Source organism: Lissotriton vulgaris, chromosome 10 (genome assembly GCF_964263255.1).
Source record: "Lissotriton vulgaris chromosome 10, aLisVul1.2, whole genome shotgun sequence".
In the NCBI taxonomy this organism is placed as follows: domain Eukaryota; kingdom Metazoa; phylum Chordata; class Amphibia; order Caudata; family Salamandridae; genus Lissotriton; species Lissotriton vulgaris.
This window is the reverse complement of record NC_141698.1, coordinates 126468877-126483086: the sequence shown is the minus strand read 5'-3', so window position 1 is coordinate 126483086 and position 14210 is coordinate 126468877. Positions and strand designations below refer to the sequence as shown.

General features: G+C 43.5%; 1 protein-coding gene across 1 annotated transcript in view; it reads left to right on the top strand.

Moving 5' to 3' along the window:
• SDK1 (sidekick cell adhesion molecule 1) overlaps positions 1–14210 on the top strand; it is a 1937536-nt gene that overhangs the window by 1637769 nt on the left and 285557 nt on the right. Inside the window, exons 26-27 of the mRNA XM_086940699.1 lie at positions 613–728; positions 9516–9705. Coding sequence (XP_086796825.1) covers positions 613–728; positions 9516–9705 — 306 coding nt within the window. The remainder of the gene's footprint in view (positions 1–612; positions 729–9515; positions 9706–14210) is intronic.

Below are 14210 nucleotides of genomic sequence, written 5' to 3'. Positions count from 1 at the left end.
CGTTGCTGCAATCTCAGAAGAAGGGAAATTTAAGGAAACTTGTTATGATAACATTCAATTTACTTTGTGTCATTTTTATTGAAAAGTATTCATTTTAATATGGAAAACATTTTAAAGTGTTGTTTTAATTCTGTTTATTTATTCGAGTGCTTGTGGATACACGGTGTTTTTTGTTTTTCCGTCTGGTGCGTACACGAATAAATCAGAAGGTTTTCCGACGCGTGAGCTGGTCACATACAGTTGTCCATGTCCACACACTTGCAGTTTTTGTCCTTGTGCTTTGTTGATGGTCATTGCAAAAGCGAGTCGCACCGGAAATCGTAAACGTTCAGTATTGGAAAGATTATGGGGGGCCGGGGGCCGATATTTAACACTTTTTTTTTTGCCAGAAACCTTTGTGGGAATGTACTCAACAACTTGCCAAAGTTTCATGCCGAATGGATGAATGGTGTAGTAATGCATAAAGGACAAACAGACAGACATACTTTCGTTTTTATGTATATAGATAATGGCTCTTTTTAAAAAGGTTCACATCGTATTGTGCTATCTATCTGTACAGATATCTTCGCCTTTCCCCATGCCCATGATCTTGCATTGCTTCTGTAATTACAGTGCCGTCTGCGCCACCTCCGAATATTACAGCAGAAGCGGTAAGCTCCACCCAGATCTTGCTGACGTGGGCCGCCATACCGGAGCCAGAACAAAATGGACTCATTCTTGGATACAAGGTAAAAAGAGAAGCTCTGTCTCTGCCATTCTAGTTAGTGGGAGTGATGTTCATGCTGCTTCTGGCTGAGGTAGTTTAGTACAACATGAAACTGATTAATAAGGCAGGGCCTTTGCAGATGAAGTGAGAAGCCTCACGCGACAAGTGATGAACGAGAGTGCTGAAGCAGGGAAACGCGGCCATTCTAATACATTTTTATTGCAAGCTTGAGGTAAACTAAAGCAATAGACATGTATTTATTTATTCATTCATCTATACATACATACACACATACACACATGCATACATACACACATACATACATACTGAGGAGTTATGAATCGTGGACTAAGCCAAGGAAATGGTCAGCACAGCCCTGTATAACATTGCATTAGTTAAAAGAAGCAATGTTAATCCCATCAGTTTTGCCTATGTCATGAATAAAGAGCTGTTTTCATCAATCATCGTCTGGGAGAAGGAAAGATCTCCCTGACAGATGACACAGGAGTGGAGAGGATGTGGTGCATCAGCCAGAGCTGTTGACTCGAGAGCTGGGGATCCCGGTTCGAGTCTCGGCGGCGCCAGCGCAACATCCTGTGAATCTATGCAAATCACTTAATCTCTCTGGGTGATAAATTGTTATATAAATATGCTGAAAGAGTAAAAGGCAAAACGTTTATAAAATATAGGTCCACCAAAGTGGTCTTTCCAATGCCATTATCACTTAATTTACTGGCTCTTCCTCCTCAGTCTGCAAGTTGTCCTAGCACTTTGTTCCCTACAAATTCATTAACCCGTTTAGCGCGTCGAACATTCCGCCCCATTGCGGACGTTCGATCGCGCTAACGGGATTCGGACGTCCAACGGTCGTGCGCAGCACTAGCGAGGTAGTGCACGCGATGACCGTTGGACGTTCGCAGCACTTAAAGGGTTAAAACATAACATTAAATATTGAATCGCTTAAAAAACAGTGTTCTTGTACAGGGTAGTGCAATTTTTACCCATAGATAACAATCTTCAATAAATATGACACCCAAACACTTACATCTAGCAAAAGTACATAGTTTGTCCCATGAAATAAAAATAATGACATGGACGCTTAGGTATGGATGTTTAATGCAAGCATTTATCAAATCCATCTTATAAAGGAATGCATGATGTAAATCTTTCTGGATGCCAATAACCCAAATGATTAAAAGCTTCTCAAGCAACGCAACAAATAAATCATCCATCTAGTCTTGGGGAAACCCATAATGCAAACCCTCAATGTGATTTAATGTTGCTGCTGGCAGGATATAAGCTTTTTGGATAGGTGAGGTCGCCCATTCTGCTTGTCACCTTACCAGCAAAACCAATAGAGGTACTTGCAAAGTGTACCCTTTAGCGCCGTGCCATACTCTTAACCCCTTCGATGCTGATGACGAGCTCAGCTCGTCATCAGCTACCGCGCTCGTATGCTGATGACGAGCTGAGCTCGTCGTGTAACGCGGTAATTTGAAAAAAGCCGCACACAGCGGGAAAAGCCGCCGCAGCGATGCGGTTAATCCTTTGTCTTGCCGGTCGGTTCATTCAAGGTCCTCCTCGTTGCATCCCTTTTATAGTGGCTACCATTTACATAATATTGGCCACGGCATTCGTTCTAGTCTCAGGTTCGTGTTACGAAGGGCTGTGATCAAAAAGGCAACATTGGATTGTGCACATACAACAAAATCTAGATATATGTAACAACACAACTACAAGTCTTGAGTCATGTTTTTGTGAAACCATTGGTTATCCTCCTCGAAGAAAACTTTGGACTAAGGAATCTCAACATGTTCCACTTTGTTTTCTGTCTTGTATCTTACTTTCCATGGATAGTTTTCTGGATGACCACTGTCTTTTTAGTTGAGGCTTCCCAATTAATTCGATCCAAGTGGATATCCCCCCCCCCCCCCCAAATATACTAGCAGTGTAGTCAATGATAAACTATATCTAGAGACCATTACAATGTTGTGCAGATGAGGGGTAGTATTCTGTGATCCGGATAAGCAGTACTGCTTACACACCCACGTTTATTATAGAGCACATGCACAATGACAACGTTGGCATTGACTTTTTGTGGCATTAATGTAGTTTGCTTAGAATCAATCAATCAATCAATCAAAAGACATTTGTACAGCTAGGCAACACTGATCGAATCGAAAATAGTGCGGGTAAGGGAGTTAGCCGTTATCAAACAGAAAGGTTTTCAATTCTTTCTTGAAAGTCGAGACAGAGGCAGAAGAAATAGACTTTTTAAGATTCTTCATTCTATCCCATTAAACTGCTCAATGCAGATGTCATTAATTGAGTTGGTCAGGAGCACCTCACACCTTATCCCCCCTGCCCTTTCACACCCCTTAGGAACTGCATACCTATGTATTTGCCATTAATTGATTTGGTGACATTCCTCATTAGAAAATCAATTTCCATGATTGATGGAGATCCAAGAAGCTATAACTAGGCCTCTCGTAGCTTGGATGTAAAGTACCATCCTCCAACCAGAGATCTAGCTTTTAAGTGGGCGGAAAGTGTGGCTCCAAAACGCTATGTGCTCCGTAGAATTTATTCATTTATTTATTTTATTTATTTATTATTTATTTATTTAAACTTATAAGGCGCACAGCTACCCGCAGTGGGTTTCCCGGCGCCGAGGGACAGACTAAAAAAGAAAAGAACTGCCAAACAAACTACTCGAAAGAATTGCTCTGATCACTGCTCGAAAAGCCAGGTTTTTAATCCCCTGCGGAGGCGAAAAAGATCCGTCTCCAACTTCAGGGTCACGGGCAAGGCATTCCAAAACTTAGTACCTAGATGATAAAAGGAGCAGCTGCCCATCTTCACCAGCTTAAATCTAGGAACAATGAAATTGCCTTTTCCCGAGGATTTCAAACAGCGGCTAGGCTTATAAGCCTGAATAAGACCCTGTAGGTACTTTGGGGCTGAGCCCTGTTTAATCTTAAAAATGTGGCATAAAGCTTTAAATTTAATTCTGCTCATTATTCTCAGCCAATGCAGGTCGCGAAGGGCTTGAAAGGCAGATGTTCTTCGAGGGACATTACGTAAAAGCCGTGCGGCCGCATTCTGGACAATCTGAAGTTTATTCACTGTTGTTAAATCAGCACCAAGGTAGAGGAAATTACCGTAGTCCAGGCGGGAAACTACCAATGCCTGGACCACGGTCCTCTGTGTGGAGGTGGGGAGCATCCACAGAATTTTTTGAAGCCATCATAAGGTGGCAAAACAGATGGAGGCCACCCTAACAGCCTGTTGCCGCATTGTAAGCTTTTCGTCCACGAGGAATCCGAGATTGCGAACCTGAGCAACGGGTTGAGGGGTAGGGCCCATATTCTCGGGCCAATGTTGAGGACCCCATAGATCTTTGCCCTTGCCCAGGATCACAACCTCGGTCTTATCCCCATTAAGCTTGAGGAAATTTCTCTGCATCCACTCAGACACTCGGTCAAACCCTGCTTCAAAGCCAAGATGTCATTGCCTTCCGTATTAGAAAGGGAGAAAATAATTTGCATATCATCGGCGTAAGAAAATAAAGTAAGACCGGCTTCCTCCACAATAGTGGCCAGGGGTCTAACATAGATGTTAAATAATAATGGACTAAGGATAGACCCCTGGGGAACGCCTTACGCCGATGAACAAATTATAGAGGATGCTTTAGTTGAAAAAACTTGAAAAGTACGACCACTTAAAAAAGAGGCTATCCAAGCCAAAGCAGAGCCCTCAACTCCCAGAGATTGAAGAGTTACGAGAAGGATGGAACGAGACACGATATCGAACGCAGCGCTTAAGTCTAAAAGAATGAGTGCAGATGTTTCCACGCGATCGATACCATGCCGTAAACTCTCAGTAACTCCTAAAAGTGTGAATGTTAAAACATAATTCCACAAAGGTGCTTGATATTTATCTTGCTATTGTCAAAAGGCCCACTCAGTTCTTACATTCCACGACCATTAGAAGGAGGTGCAAGCAGGGGCATCATTACCTAGGCCTCGTTTCATGGAAGGGGGCCTGTTGTATGGTCAAGGCAGGTCACGGTGGCAAGTTGTGGAAGCGACATATTTGACAGTTAGGGTCACCGTAAAGCTAGCATGCAATATGGAATATGCAGCGTATATGCTGTGAGAATCAGGCAAGCTGTTCTTGCTGCTAATTGGCTGGCGGCACGTACCCAATGCCCGGGACCCTAAGGCCGTTGGTAGTGACGTATCTCCAAACTCCCCACAGCGACTCAGCCTGTGCTCCATCCTGTGACAGGATTCCTGTCTTCTAAAGCAGCACAGCGTAGACTGAGAAAAAAGCTCGCAGTGACCCTTGACCCCTTGCCCTGCGAGCATCCTTGACTGTCAGGGAGCCTGAGGTGTGCATTTTTAAGCTATAAAATTATATTCTTTAACACATTTTAGATTGTTTCATTTTAGCACATTTATAATATCCCTGCACTGAATATATGAACTGATCGTGAACAACTGTCCCTTCCGCCCTGACGACTATTAGTTACTAGTGAATTTGTGTTTATGTCTTATTTAAGAAGGTTCCTGTTGTAATAGTGGAGCAACTTTGTGATGTATTAAACCACAGAGAGGAAGTTTCTTTTACAGTGTGTATCCTGAACTGCATTAATTTAAGGTGCACTCGGTTGATATGAATATGGAAAATTAGGGATGGAGAAGAAAAGTAGTTGTCCAGGTTTACAATGTTTGGTCATGTTGGGAAGCTGGGATTGAAACCTCGTAGTCTGTGTCAGGGCCCCACAAAAGCTTTTGAATGGCCTGCTCTTTCCCCTCGACATCTCATTTGGAATATCACCCAAACCTTGTTTAAAATAGAACTACTCTTTAGATTCAATTGTTTGAGAGAGGAATGCAATTATTGTTCTTTTACAAAAAAAACATACACCAGTGACTGTATGATTAATTTAATTAGCATTATTAATTTGGTTAATATATAAATCGTTAAAATGCTATGCTCAAGTTCAAGTTCAATCTTTATTATGTTTTGGAACTCCTTGGAGGTCCACATAAGAAAAAGTACAACACAAAAGTATCATTGAAAATGAAAGTAGACAAATCATAGCCATTGTTAGAACACAAAGTGACACATTAATAGGCATGCCGGTATTCAAAGCATTTCTAAAAAACATTTAAAAAAGTTATATATATGAGAGCAAAATCTCTCATTAGGGGGATTATGTAAAGCATTCAAAAAAGAGTTCACATCTACAATACCCATTTGCAGACATATTTGTCTTAACCATTTGCTGCGATAAGAACGCAGCGCTGGGCATATGAAAAGTACATGTGTACGATCTTGAATAGATTGATGACAGAAATTGCAAATTGCAGATACACCATACCATTTAAACAAAAGATTATTCAGGGGTAACAAATCTTGTCTCAATAAAAACCAAAATCTCTGAATACCATGAGGTAGGTTCCAAGTAACATAGGGTTGTATGGATTTTCTTGCGAATGTATTAGTAAGGAAATTGACACCCTTTTTAGCAAAAATTGAAGTAAAGTCTAGCCTAAAGCTAAGATCCCAAGTAGCTTCTTTCAGGACAGACTTTAGCTGGGATGCAGGAAGAGAAAAGAGAGTACTCTCTTCCAGCTGCAAAAAGGATACAGCTTTTCTAAAGTTTTTAACAATTAGCGAGTGTTCCCCTAGACTTCCCAGTAGTTCAGACTTTAAGAGGAACCTCATAGTCCCCTCTTCTCCTCTGGCTATGCTTGCGACCCAACGTACCACAGCTGCCAGGCCCTGCACCCAGCTGCTGCGCAAGCCAAACTCAAGTCTGCAGGCTGCCACGGAGCAGGCAGAACTAACGGTGGATATGCCTCTTAGCAATTTACCCTCCACCTTATTTAGAAAATCCCAGTACTTAATATCAATTAGTTCTAAACCATATAAAAGGGTGGAAGGGACTTTTGCCTTAAAGACTTCCAATAAAAGTGAAAAATGCCTTCTTCCCAATGCCGAGTACAGTGCACTTAAGCTTCTCCCTTGGGCTAAAGCCTTCCGGGCACTGTTATCGGTGTGGGGTTTAGCACTTAGATTATCACAAATTAATTTTCCAAGGAAAGTATAACTCTTTACTACCTCCAATTTGTCTTCTCCCACAGACCAGGTAAAGTTCCTAAATTTATGTTTTTTCCGGCCTGTGATGCACATAATTTTGCTCTTGGATGCATTGATTTTTAAATAATGAGCAACTGCATACTGATGTAGAGCAAGGAGGCGTTTGGCAAGACCTTTGGGCATAAGATCCAATATTATGATGTCATCCGCATATAACATACATGAAATGTGTTTTCCACCCAAGATTGGAGCAATACCGTCACAGGAGGAGAGGGAAGCTGGTAGGTCTGCAATATACAGCGAAAAAAGTAATGGGGCAAGGAGACAGCCTTGCTTAAGGCCATTAGATGAGGGGATAATCTTAGAGAGCCCCCTATCTCCTCCTTGCAGGACCTGGCACCAGGTGTCTGTATGAAGCAACTGAATCATATCTAGTAGATAAGGTGGCAATCCCATAGCAGAGAGCTTTCTCCACAGCAGTGGACGATCAAGCTTGTCAAATGCTGTGGAGAAGTCTATAAAGGCCACATAAACTCTTCCGCCACGTACCCCTATATATTTATCAATAATTGTCTGAAGGGCGGAGAGGTTATCCAGCGTTCCGTGACCCTTACGAAAGCCTACTTGTTCTAAGGGTAAAATTTGTTTTTGCACCACCCAATCATTAACTAGGGTTAATAAACATTTACAGAACACTTTCCCAATAGCATCTAGGAGAGCTATTTGTCGATAGTTAATGGGTAAGTTTCTGTCGCCCTTTTTGAACATAGGAACCAAAATACTCCCCTTCCAGGATGCTGGAATACATTTTTTTATATAGCAAGTCCTAAAAAGAGGAAAAAGGATTTTACTCCAGGATACTGGATTTTGTTTCAAGACAGATATCAGGAGTTCATCAGGACCCATGGCGCCTGATGGGCGCATGTCCCTCATAGCCAATTCTATAGATAATTCTGAGGGGTATTCAGTTATAGGGGTAGTATCTTCCTCAATACCCCTTAGTTTCCCATGCTGATCATTCATAGCATACAGACTTGAGATGTAATTAACCCAGGTTTGTTCGGAAATGGGGATTGGAGATGGACGCACTCTAGAACCACATCCCTCCCCAATAAGGGTCCAGAATTGTCTAGAGTTCCCATGAACTGCGGCTTCCCGCAATCCAATCCATAGCAGGTCCTCTTTTTCTCTTTTCATTTTTTTCCTTATCCTGCTTCTCCTCCTTTTAAGGAGAGATATTTTCTGAGATCTTTCTACTGCACCACATATGTATTGTTCCCTCACCAGTTTATTTATCTCCTTATTAAGGGAACCAACTGCTTTAGGGAGTGTGGGTTTTTTTTTCCTAATTAAATTCAATTTTTTTACGGTAGAAATAATCTCCTTTATAAAAGCATCGAAAGAGGACTGTTCCACCCCCTTCCAATTGCTTAAATTGGATAGTGTATTTTCAAGAAGGGGTTCCACGCCCTTCATAGCTTTATAATCCCAGAAACATCTTCCTGTTTTTTGGAAGGTGACCGCATCCCTATCCAACGCCCAGGAGTCAGAGTTGGGGAGCTCCAGAGAAAGCGTAAGGATGATAACATTAAAATGCTATGCCTTCTCTGTTGCTTTTCTTAGACGATATATCTTGCAGTGGAATACTTTATGAAGCAAAACAATAAAATATGTTTTCTTTAATAAACTCTGCAAATGTGCCTTTGTTTTATTTTTTCCATATGATCTGAAAGCTGTAATACGTGTCCTGGTGCCTGTGATTATCCTGTCATTTTGATCTTGATGTGCTGTATAAAAAATGATTAGTTGTACTGTCCCAGAATGTGAGTTAATTAAAATGTAGTTCGTAATTTTGCCTGGATTACCTGGGGCCCTATTACGTAAAGGGTGCACTTTCACTGTTTGTTCCAGAGCGTATGTGTACAAACGGGAGAAGTGCGCCCTATTAGCATGGACTTCCTTTGTGGAAGCTGTGAGGCTTGCTCCCTGCTACTCCTGGCACTTCCTTTGCTACTCTGGCCTCAGAGAAGGCAAAAGTTTTGCCTATTTGGCTTCCCTGGGGGCTGCGCATTCTAGTGAAATATGGAGCTTCAAAGCAGCTCCGTATTTCACTGTGCGGCTGCACCCGCCTGCAAGAGGATGTCTGGGGGTTTAGGACCTCCCCCGCACACTCCACCGCTCCAGGTTGCTGCCAACAGGAGGTGCGCCTCCTGACTGGGGGCCGTCATAAACCCGCCCACTCGCGATTCTGCCGCACAGGCGCAGAATCGCGGCCGCATGGAAGGGGTTAAATAGATTCCCTCATTTGCATGAGTCCACCCCCCATGAAAATGAGGGAACACCCTCTTAAGATAGTGCTGGCGCAATACGTGCGCCACACGTATTGCACCAGAAGGGGCAGTACAAGCATCTGTTGCCCCTTCTTTAATAACAGAGTGCCCCTGGGGCGCAGAGAGTAGGCATGAACACCCTTTGAGCCCCTGGGGCACATCTGTAATATGGGCCCTGGTGGTCAATGGCTGCAGGTTCCACACCTGTGTATACTACAAAGAACTCCTGGTAGTCATTGTCGTATTTGTCTGCTCTGCGGTAAGAGCTTGGTATTTGTAATTCGTGCAAACTGCTTAAAAATATGTCTTGCCTTTTTTGTGCATCCGTCATTGTGTTCATAATGTTCCCTTGTGTGGTCTGTGCGCAGGTGCTGTACAAAGAGAAAGGGGTGGAGCTGGAAACTGACAGCCACGTAGTACGCGGCAACCAAACCCTCTCAGTCCTTCTGACGACCCTGCGGAAGTATGTGATCTACGAGATCCAAGTACTGGCCTACACAAGGATCGGCGACGGCGTTCCCAGCTCCCCTCCAATCATGGAGAGAACCAAGGATGACGGTAGGTCTGTCTGAGCACAATAGCAGGGGATTGCCTCTGTAATAATCACTTTATTGCATTGCAGCTGCCCTACTCTACACTCCAATCACATAACCCAAAACAATGCATTGCTCCATTGGGCGTCTTCATAGTCCCTATTGGTGGGAGCCTAGGCAGCCATGTTGACCACAAGCTGTTTCGGTGAAGCTATTGGAGGAAATGGCTCATCAACACCCCTGCACAGGCAGCCTTGATGCGAGGCCTGTTCCATTTCTATGTACTGCTCCCTTCCCACTTTTCTCTACTGGTCCCTTCCAGCAGACCAACTCCAAGTTGTACCCTCTTTACTGTCGATGTAACCTTTTTTAGAGTGCTAAATGGTGGCTTGAGAAGAAGAAAAAGCACCATGCCTAACGACTAGGGTGACTAGAACTGAAAAGCCAAAAACCGGGCCATTTCACAAAAAAAGAAGGATTACAATTTTACTTAAAGCAAGCGCACAGAATGACAACTCTTCTCTCAGCAGAGAATTGCAGAACAGGAAGTAAGAATATACATAAAATGCCATTTTTAAACCCAGTAGCATGCCTGTTAATTAAATTGCTTTCTTGAAACAACTGCTAACTATACCCCTGTTTTGTAAAATATAAAAAAGCACCTCCCATCGTTTTCAGTCAACCCTCTCTAAAAACCCAGACATGAGCTAAATTTCCTGAAATCTGCCGGAATAGCTGGGGGAAACCGGGACAGTCCTGGCACATCCGGGACGCCTGGTCATCCTATTAATGACCGCACAACTGACCGGTGCACATATACAGATGAAAATAAACCTATTGACACTAGTCTACAGCAGCCATGCCCAATGCAAAGGGAGGGTGGGTCAAACAAGTTAGATGGATTTCCTGGCACTGTCCGTAAAACTAAATTATGAAAAGTACCCAGCATAAAAGAATTAATATACAGTACGCGACATGCGCACTGCAATGCATCTACTGTTAATGTCTAGGATAAGAGGGTGAAATCAATACAACAATTCCAGTCTGAGCCTCATGCACCACGGACTAAAAGGCATTCCCCACTCGTCGTCGTACAGATCCGAGCTTCTTGTGAACCTTCTCTTTTGTCCCATATTTCCTTTTAGTTTACTCTTTCTGATTTAGAAGTATTTAATTATTTGTTTTGAAGTTCAGAGTTGAGATCGCTGTGTTGCTGCACGAGTTTTTGTAGACTCGTCACCCTTGTGTGGTTTGGACTTGCAGGAGTTTTCCAATGCAACTGAGTGCCCCTGGCAAAGAACTAGGATTGGGCTAACAGGAGCCAAAGCTCAACATTTAAATGCCATCACAGGTTATGTACACCTTCTAATAAGATATACAAGTTATCACAAACACAAAAAATCAACAACTAAGTGCAAAAAATGACTCAGGAACGTGCTGCTTGTGTACTGTGTGTGACAACTGGTTCTCACATGTGTTGTGGCGCATGATGGCGATCTTGGATTACCAACCTGGATGACTATGGTCGTGGCAATCGATTTGTACCTATGGACATCAGCACTCTTCGTATCTAGTATCACCGGTAACTATAACGTGAGGGTTCGATATGCATAGGCCGGTACAGAACAGACACTGGACCCTACCGGTCCTAGCCAGTGCATCTTTTAAAACCTGCCCACTACACTTGTGTTACCGTAGTCCACATCCAGGGCGGGCCTTCCCTGGTCCCCATAGACAGGGCTGATGGTTGCTGTATTGCACTGGTATGGGTAGTTTTTTGCCCACACTTAATTCAGAGTCTGGAGATACAAGTCATATCAGCGTTGGAAAGACCTGGATGGTGGAGTGCAGCTAAAGAAGCGGAAATCTGCCATCATGCAGAGCCACAAGATGTCCCTTCCTACTGAAGCACATTTCAGAGTTTCACTGGTGGACTGCAGTATCGCAAAGAGGCTTCCAGGCTCGATGTACGCACTCATGCCCGCAAGTTCTCTGACAGACTGACAGAGAGTCTACTTCCAGTTAAAGTCAATGAATTGAAGCCCTGTTTCATCCCCTCTCCTCCTCCTCCTGTGATGAAAATTGAGCCTATCAGAGGAATGAATGGAATTCTGTTGCTTAGTCCTACATCGAGCACCTCATCCAAGTCCTGTTTACGAAGCATCGAAGCAAATCATCAATTCATAAATCATCACAAGAGTGCAATACACCTCTGTCCACATAGTTCCTCATTATTATCAATGCTTCAAGGGTGCCCAATACCTTAGCGCTTCCTGGTCCTCAAGAAGACCAAGGCAAGGCTCTTACGATATCTTTGGTCTTTACTAGGGAGATGCCACCTTTATCTGTTTACTGCTGACTCTACGTAGTGTCAGATTCCACCAGAAGCAAGACACTCCACTCGTATCACTTTCTTCCAACTCCTTAGCCCTGATCAGCGCTTCAGCATCAATCGCCATGCGTAGACGCTAATCTGAAATGCATCCAATAAATGTGAGGTCCACCCCAGCGCAGGCATGAGAGAGTGATGAGCTCTCTACCTCACGCGACTTAGATCTGCTCTTAATCACTAGGACTTGGTTCTCTCCTACCTCTGGTGTGATGTTCAGCATCCTATTACCAAATGGTTACACCCTTCTCCACAATGATAGCATGCACAACAAAACAATGTATGTCTCAAACCTGTAAAAAAAATGGAACTGTCCTATTGCACTAAGAAAAAACAGGGTGCCTTTTCCTGATTGTTATGCCTTGTAGGTATGCCGCTCCTACTGGAGCGGCATACCTACAAGGCATAACAATCAGGAAAAGGCACCCTGTTTTTTCTTAGAGTTATTGACCCAGTCCTTTTCCTGACAGAAAGGGTAGCTCCCTACACATAACTTTTTTGACTGTCCTATTGCAGACTCTCTTGCATTCTGTTCCTTCAAATTCATATCATTGACTAGCAAACCTTTACAAAGTAAACCCTTTGCTGAAGCATCACCCTCCTCATGAAATATTTCATTGGTTTTGTCGTGTGTCATGCAAGCCTGGTTCTGGGTTTTCAGCACAACTCCCTAAACATATGTGGAAAAAAGTCAAAGGTTTGACATGTAGTTAGAATAATGTCAGTATGTAATATGTGAATTTTATAAAACTGTATACTGCAATTTTCTTCACTTTTACTTTCGACTTCCTTTCGTTTTCCCATCCTATTGTTTTTAGGTAGATTCTAATCTGCATGTTATGGTTATCGCTACTCTATAACATGCATGGTTATGTCCCACTTGCCACCCATGCAGAAGGATCTACACATCAAACCTTATTTTCAGTTGTAAAAAGGAACGACTTTTCCAATACACTGCGCCACCACCCCCTCGATGTGCTTTTAAAAATTGCTTACCAGAACTTCCCACTACAGTGTCCTTCCCTTTTCGTTAATTTCAAGCCACCCAACCTGAAACTCCAGTGCTGCATTTAGGGGCACTCGTCTTTGAAAAGCTGTGCCACCCTGTTGTGTGTATTTTTCTGCCTGACTCTTTATTATTCCTCCAGTTCAGACCATAAGACGCTGACCGCTTGAGGTTCTCCCTCTTTAATCCAACATTCCGAATGAAACCATAGCGGACATTAACCCCTTCACTGCGGCAGCTATTCCGCCGCAGTGCTAAGGGGGAAGGGCGGCCGAACGGCGAACGCATGCTGGTGACGGAACCGCTCCGTCACCAGCGTCGGTTGCGCTGTGCTTATGACGGAGCGGTTCCGTCATGGCCCCGCCCGCTCAATAGAACGCCCAGCTCAGGCGCGGAATCCGCGCCGTGCAGGCGCGTCGGGCGGGCCATGACGGAACCGCTCCGTCATCAGCACAGCGCCACCGCGGCTGATGACGGAGCGGTTCCGTCATCAGCAGGGGAGGGGTTAAAAGAGGGGCCTTGCAGCAGCAGTTTGATCAATGTGCACTGCCAGTCATGCAGTGTGCCCCTTCTCCACCTTGGAAGGAATGTGACCAGTTGTAACTGGCCTTCAGTGTGACCCTTGTGTTCTGTACAAGAACACCTCAGCTGTGCCTTACAGGGCACCATGGTCCACAATGTTCAGTGTTATTTGGAAATAAAACGCCTAGTTCAAAAACCTCAGAAATCTTTTTGAGGTTCATAGATTGGCCCCAGAAGTTGCTAATACTTCTGGTATTTACTTGAGTTAAAATAATAATGTACCTCTTTTACTTTTCTGTTTGTCTTTACAATGACAGGATTGGCATTTGTGCGTTATCAACTGCAGTCCATTTATTTATTTTATTTATTTGAAGAGTTTTTTTTATAGCGCTGGCTAGACCCGGAGGTATCAGAGCGCTTTACATGGTGTTAACGTTAAAAAAAAACAACAAAAGAGTTACATAATTACATCATTTACTAGAGCATAGCATAACACATAAACAAGTCCATGGAGCATAGAAGGTAGTGGGGGAGAATCATGGGCCTGGAAAGTAGATCAGGTCTGGCAGACCAGCATTGGAAGATAGTACTTCAGGGGACACCAAAAAAGTCA